Below are 7,307 nucleotides of genomic sequence, written 5' to 3' on the forward strand. Positions count from 1 at the left end.
TCAACTGCATTGCCAACTCTTGGGGACCAGGCTTATGAACTAGAACCTCCCAGTTGATGCACCCATACAACAGCCTGGCATGCTGGGTTCTCAAAGGTGGTCTGTTTGCAGAGGTGCCCCTGGCCTGGTGTCCCCTCTGCCTTGTGTGATGGCAAATGTTGAACAATTGGCTTTTTAAAACATGAACGGTTCCTGTGAACCAACTCAAGCCATCCACGTAACCTCAGTTGGTTTGGAACATTCCAGAAAATGTACATTGGCCCTCATGGAACTGGATGAAACTGCCAGGAGCTAGCTTCAGCCCACCGCTGGCCCAGCTCACTCCTGTACAACCTAAGTCCACATGGGAAGAAAAGCTTCTAGGCAGGTTGGGGTGAGGATGAATTTAATATCTTTTAGTATTACAATATATTCTTAAAAAAAGGTGCGGGTAAAAAGGACACTGTAGATTCTGTACATATATGAGCCTTATTTGTCTTCTGCAGCAGCTGGTGTGTGGTCTTGGGAGGTGGTCACAGCTCCTCAGCTGGTGGCAGTAGGAGTGGATGGGAAGCGCCTGTACCCGACTCTACCCATCTGGAGAGCGTTGCCCTTCTCCTCCCTGGACAAACTTACATTTGGGGAAGTTTTCCACTGCTGAGAAAGGATGTGTTGGCTGGACTGTGAATCTTGCATTGTGCACAAGGTTACCTGGAGCAGTGGGCCCACAGGCAGCAGGAAGGGTGGGGCACTACTGGGGTAGACATCATCTAACATTGAGGACCCCCGCTGGGCACCAGTCACTTCCTGCTCAGTCACCCACAGTGGTCCGTGGTCCAAGGCACTGTTGAAATCTGGTTACAAAGACATACAGCACCAGAGCCACTGGCCAGATTTGGAAAATAATAAATAGAGAAGGCAAAATTCTTTGGGGTGAAATGGCTGGGCTCTGGAGAGATGCCAAATGGCTTTTCTGAGGATCCAACACGTTCCTTCAGGAACTTCCATCTTGTCTTTCCCAGTGCTTGTCCAGTCTTTGTGGTGCTTGGGAAGGCAGAACACAGCCATGCCTGCTGCCTGCCCCTAGCTTGTTAGGCTGACAGCCTGGCCAGTTTGGAAGGAGATGGAAGTGGTCCAGCTCCAGCCTCCTCACTCTCAAGAGTTTGCTTGTTGGGGCGGTGGGGCGGGGGGCGGGGGGGACATTAGCCACTCTTCTGAGAAGCCCCTTTGCCCTCTCAGGCTGGCTTCTTCATACTTGCTGCCCCTCTCAAATCAGTGCACATGCCCAGCTGAACCCCGTGTTTCTCCTCCCCACGGCTACTATGTCCCCACCCCCTGAGAGTCTCATGCAGAAAAACAAGATGGGCAGTTACAGGTGTGAACATCCACAGCCACTGGCAATGATGCTGAGACAGGGGGTTAGATGGGACGGTCCAGGAGCTGGCAGATGGTAACCATGCAAGACTGGTCTCAAGGTGAGAGGGAACAGGTGCTTTAGACAATTAGAACCTTCGCGGAGTTGATCTTCCCTGCTCCATGTAGAACATTTGTGTAGATAGAGTAGTGCTGCCCACCTGTGCCTTTAAAAACAACTGAAGATGGACAGAAGAGTAAACAGGGCCAGAGGGGTCCCACACAAGTCAGGCTGAGGAGCCAAACTGGGCACGATGCAGGGTCAAAACCCTGAGGTGAGCATCCTTCAGAAGCTCTCCTCCCCCTTCCTATCACTATCCCCTGATCTCAACCCCATCTACATGTCTCCCTCAGAATGCCAGTCAAATGTGGCAGGTGGTTCTAGCCCTCAGGAACAGTTCCCAAGGCCAGCTGCAGCCAAGTACACGGAGCTCTGCTTGACCTCAGATGGAGCCTGAGAGACCACTGGCATGGAAGGGGCCAGCCAAGTGAGCTGGCAGTGAGGCACTCCCATTGAGTGAAGCATTTGAGTGTTGTCCTCTGGTCAGAAACCACTAGGAACCCAGACAATGGTCAGGTTGCTTTGAGGCCCCTATGCCTGAACCTGGTAAAGCGGTGAAGGAGGGCCTTCTTCGACACCCCTTCTTACCAGAGCCATACTATAAGCTGCTGGGGAGCCAGAATTCTGCAATCCAGAGATGAATCTAGGAACCAGAGATTAGTGGATGGGATGGGGGTGGCTGGGAGAAGAGGAGAGACCCCAGAACCTACTCTAGGAAAAATGCAAACAACTCACTTGCTGGGTCTGGTCCCTTTCTACATGCGTCCTTCTGGATGCTAGAGCTATCTTACTAGAATTCATAAGGCCTCTAGTCTACCCCAGATCCTTGTGCCATTGAGCTGTCTCTTCCGGTGGAGCCCTGAGTCCCTGCTGCTGGCTCTCAGGTCCCACTCCACCACATAATATATGAGAGTTCGGAAAAGGAAAGTGGTCTCCTGGAATTAAACAGCTCCGTGCCAACGTAAGGTGTGGAGAACCATGTCCTCCAGCCTGGGATTTCCTGACCAAAGCCCAGGGCCTGCCAGGGATATGCAAGCTGGTCTTAGACAATGACGGTCAGGAGAGGGAGGGTCACAGGGAGAGACAGGACGTGAATAATGTAGCGGAGAGATGAGAGAAAACCTCCATCAGTGTGGGAGACACCTGGTCTAGCCGCACACAGGCCCTAGGACCCAGCCCTGGGCTCCCAAACCCAGCCTTCCAAATCACTTCGGTCATTGCTGCTTCTCTTCAGCTCCTGTCTCCCTGTCTCCAGGCCTGCTGCTATGTGGCCAGTACCCAGTCCCCAAGTCAATAATTTAGCCTGTTTATTGCCCGCTCGCGGGTGACCTCTGGAGCCTGAGTCCCTGTTCGCTTGCGGTTGCGCTTGAACTTGCTTAAGTCCTTGTCAAAAACTTCTCCAGAACGCAAAGCTGACACCAGGTCGTCGAACTCTCCACTCTCCTCCAGTGTGCCGCCTGTCAGAACCTTCCGCTGCCTCTGCCACCTCTCTTTTTCACGCTGCTCCTTCAACTGAGAGTGGAAAGGAGAGGAGACTCAGGGACCGCCAGCAGTTCTCTGGTCCTTAGCTGCTCTCCCAGCCCAAGCCTACCCCTACCCTGGACATGCCAAGGACCACTCTGCTGCTTCTCAAGATACCCCACCATCCCCACCTTACATGGCTTTCTCTCCCCATGGTGGGAGATGTTTCTCTTTTGAGGCTAACAGTACCCCTAAAATGTGCCCAGCTCCTATTTAATCTCACATACTCCAAGGAGCATCCTGTCCTTCATACCCAGCTCTGCCACATCCTGTCCCCAGCCAGGCCCAGCCCTCACCATGGATTCCATGCGTGCTCTCCGCTCATCCTCCTCCTTCCTCCTCCTCATGGCCTCCAGGTCCTGCCGGGCCTCCAAGAAGGCCTGCAAGAAGGTATCAAAGATGCCGAAGAACTCGTCCGGCTGCATCTTACTTTCCTTTTCTCCAAAGTGTGTCAACGCCTTGGCAAACTGTAAAAGACGCAGGCAGAAGTATGGTAAGCCCAAGCCTGCGGTCAGCTAGCTCCCAGCTGAGCCCAGTCCAAACTGCGGCATTGTAGGCATGGAGATAGAAGATTCAAACCCCAGGGTTCACCTACAAAATTCATTAGTGAGTCATTCTTTGTCCCTACCTTGTTATCTCCCCCATTCTTCCCCCTCCAAAATCCCATGAGGCTGACCTCTGGGCTGGTGAGTTGAGTCTACCTGATAGTCTCCCTTCATGCCACCTCGGATCAGGAGATGGTGACCTGGGGAAGACTAAGTCAGGCACTGGCTGGCTGGAATGGAAAGGCCCCTCACAGGCCATCTAATCATTGGGTGACTTAGTTGATGGGTGACTTACTTAGCCCTTCTGTGACTTGACTTCTTCACCTGTGAAGTGGGATCAGCCTCACAGTATTATTGTGGGGGTTAATTGGGGTGACAGAGTGACTGGCTCTGTGTCTATGAAGCAGGCACCACTCTGACTTTGAGCATTGTGTTCTCTTACCCAACTCATGCGATATTTAGGAAACATGTCCCCACGCAAAAAGTCTTCCTGGGACTAGCAGCCTGAGCTCTTTCTGGGAGTTTGCTGGAAATGCTGCCTCTCCAGCCCTACCCTGGGTCTCCTGAATAAAAGACCACACGTTAAAGGTAACCCCACACATGGGTCCTTTTGCATCCACACAGGTAGAGTGCCAGCAAGTTCACGGCTGAGCTAGGCACTTGGGATGCTCACCCAAGTGACTGAAACCCTCTTCTCAATGTTTACTTCTGCTTAATACGACTATAAACTTTCAGCAAACCTGTATGGTAGGTGGGCGAGAAATGAGACACTTGTGGTGGGGATGCGGTGGGGGTGGGGTAGAGTTGGAGTGGAGTGAGGCTAGGTTGGGGCTGGGGGCCTGAAGTAGGGATGGGGTGGGACTGAGATGGGAGTGGGGTGGGGCTAGGTTGGGTTTGGGGGTACCTGGGGTGAAGATGCTGTGGGGGTGAGGTGGGACTAGGCTGGGTTTGGGGGTGCCTGGGGTGAAACTGGGGTGGGGGTGGGTTTGGGCTATGTTGGGTTTGGGGGTACCTTGGGTGGGGATGTGGTGGTGGGGGGCTAGGCTGGGTTTGGGGGTGCCTGGGGTGGGACTGGGGTGGGGGTAAGGTAAGGCTAAGTTGTGTTTGGGGGTACCTGAGGTGGGGGTGGGGTATAGTTGGGGTGGGGCTAAGTCGGGTTTGGGGGTGCCTGGGGTGAGGATGCTGTGGGGGCGGGGTGGGGCTAGGCTGGGTTTGGGAGTGTCTGGGGTGAGGATAAGGTAGGACTGGGGTGAGGATAAGGTAGGACTGGGGTGAGGATAAGGTAGGACTGGGGTGGGGCTCATTCAGTCAAGTGCTTGCCATGCAAGGGCAATGACCTGAGTCATTGATCCCAGCCAGGGTTTGGTGATGTGATCTCAGCACTGGGGAGGAGGATGCAAGAAGATCTCTGAAGCTTGCTAGCCAACCAGTCTAGCTAATTATTGAGACCCAGGTCCTAATGAGACCCTGTTTCAAAAAATAAGGTCTTTGGCTCCTAAGGAATGACACCCAAGGTTGACCTCTGGTCTCCCATGCAGGTGTACAAAAGCACACACACAAACACAAAAATAAAACTGAAAACAATGCTTCTGGTGCTTGGGTACCTAAACAGTGAACCCTGGTCTCTGCAGAATGAGGTTTGTCGTTGGTTGCCTTGGAGGCAGAGGAGATGGGATTTCTCTAGGCTCTGAGGCACTGGGTTTGTCCCTGTCCATGGTAGGACCAGGTGGGAATCAGGCCTAGGCAATGATGAGTTGAGGAGCAATGGGGGGGGGGGCAGATGCTGAACCACCTTTACCTTATCCCTGGCCTCATTGAGCTGGTCCTCCAGCTCTGAGAAACTGAAGCTGGACACTGTGATGAAGTCAGTCATGACAGGAACAAATTTGTCATTGGGGTCCCGTGCCTGGCACTTTTGATATTCCAATTCCTGGGAAGGGAAGAAAAAGCACAATTTAGACAGAAAGAGATCAGGGGCCACCACATGCTCCTTGTTAGCCACAGGACATTGCACATGCCTTCGGAAAAGGTGAACCTGGGTTCACAGTTCTGAAGCAATGCTGAGAGTTCTGGTCTGGGCAGCTGTTTATATCCTTCCCTAACCCATCGCCACCACCATCCTTTCTGGAATGGCGATTGAGTGAGTCGGGGGCAAGTAGTATTGTCTGGGAAATCTTGCTGCTAGGCTGTGATCCACACTCTAAGTATCACTTTCCAGAACCATCAAGATGGAAGCCATCACCCATGGTAGCAACATAAGAAGGTTCCTAACTTTAGCCTGACTCAATTCTCCTCTTACCCTCCCTCTTCCTTCTTGGGAATTCTGGGAAAAGTCTCTAGTTTCCAGGTGTGAGGGACAAAGAGTTGAAGATGTCTCAGAGAGTGCATCAGCTATGAAGGTGTGAGAACAGCAATGGTAGTAACAGGACCAGAGACCCAGTGCTGGGATCCAGTGTCTGTGTCCTCTCAATATGCCAGCACTGAAATCCTAACCTCTAAGGGAAAGCAAGGAGGTGGGGTCTCCCAGGTGCATCCAAAGGTTTGACACTATGGCATGATGTTGTTATCTACAAAGTGAACACTTGAGAAGGACACGACCAGGCTATGAAAAGATAATAAAAAAAACATAATGTCTTAAGTAAGTTTGTGGGTTTGTGCCAGGCCCCATTCATAGCTCTCCTGAAGCTCATGTGACCTACAGGTCATGGGTTGGACACTCCTGTCAAGTGACTAGGTCATAAGAGCACTGTCTTTATATAGTGGTCCTATCGGTGAGTCCCAGGGAGTTTGTCCTTTCTATCAGGTAAGCACACAGTGAGAAGGTCCCACCCATGAGGACCAGGCCCTGAGGACATCAGACCTGCCAACCCTTTGATCTTGAATGGCCCACCATGCCACATTCTAAGAGGTAAATGTCTTGTTTAGCAAAGCCACCCTTTGATGGACTTGTTTAGCCATCTCAAAGGACTAAGATGCCTAAGTTCTCATCAATGAGTGGATGAGCCCTCAGGGCCTCCACTAGTTCAGACATAAAGGGAAGAGGTGTAAGATAGGATCTCATTGGGCTGGCCATCCCCACTGCCACACTGCTGTATGCCTCCCATAGTCAGCTCAGCCCCTGCACTCACTGTGGTCAAACCTGAGCAGGTGACAGTCCTAGGGTTCAGTCTCCCTGCTCAGTGACATAGAGAGTCTCAGACACACAGCCCTTCTGTCAGGGTCTAAATGTAAACCCCAAGAAGGTGGATCATGTTTTCCTGAAGGCTCTGTCCACTGTGCGGCTGTCCCACCTTCCCATCCAGGAGCCCCGGGTCATCGAAGTGTATCACACAGGGTTTCTGCTGTATGAGATGTGGCAGCAGGGGACACGGGACCCAGTGGTGGCAGCAACACTGGCTTCTCCACAAAAGCCTCCATGAAGGTTCAGCAAGCTCACTTACCACCTCAACTGCTTGGAGGCCCCTCCTGAGATTGCCCACCTCTTTCTCCAGCTCTGCCAAGCTGTGGGGAGATAGGAGAGGGAAGACACCATCAGCTCTGGGTGTGAGGAGCCAAGGATGGCTTAGAGAGAGGGCAGCTTGAAGCACGGCAGCATTACGTTCCAGCCCCTCTTAGCCCCCTGATCACCTCCCGTGGATCACCTCGCTGTGTGCCTGTTGGTGTCTATAATGTGTCAGAGTGAAAGCTCTGCTCCATGGATCTTTCCAAATGTTGTGTGTCACACAGTGTGTGTGTGTGTGTGTGTGTATGAGAGAGAGAGAGAGAGAGAGAGAGAGAGAGAGAGAGAG

At 52.4% G+C, this 7,307-nt stretch overlaps 1 protein-coding gene across 1 annotated transcript in view; it reads right to left on the reverse strand.

Moving 5' to 3' along the window:
- Positions 1–1,256: 1,256 nt before the first annotated feature.
- Positions 1,257–7,307, reverse strand: part of Daam2 (dishevelled associated activator of morphogenesis 2) — a 117,985-nt gene continuing 111,934 nt past the window's right edge. Inside the window, 4 exon segments of the mRNA XM_050165066.1 lie at positions 1,257–2,965; positions 3,271–3,441; positions 5,318–5,449; positions 6,960–7,020. Coding sequence (XP_050021023.1) covers positions 2,744–2,965; positions 3,271–3,441; positions 5,318–5,449; positions 6,960–7,020 — 586 coding nt within the window. The 3' untranslated portion in view covers positions 1,257–2,743.

This window comes from Alexandromys fortis, unplaced genomic scaffold, assembly GCF_014885135.2.
Source record: "Alexandromys fortis isolate MF-2015 unplaced genomic scaffold, M_Fortis_MF-2015_v1.1 scaffold_121, whole genome shotgun sequence".
Taxonomy (NCBI): domain Eukaryota; kingdom Metazoa; phylum Chordata; class Mammalia; order Rodentia; family Cricetidae; genus Alexandromys; species Alexandromys fortis.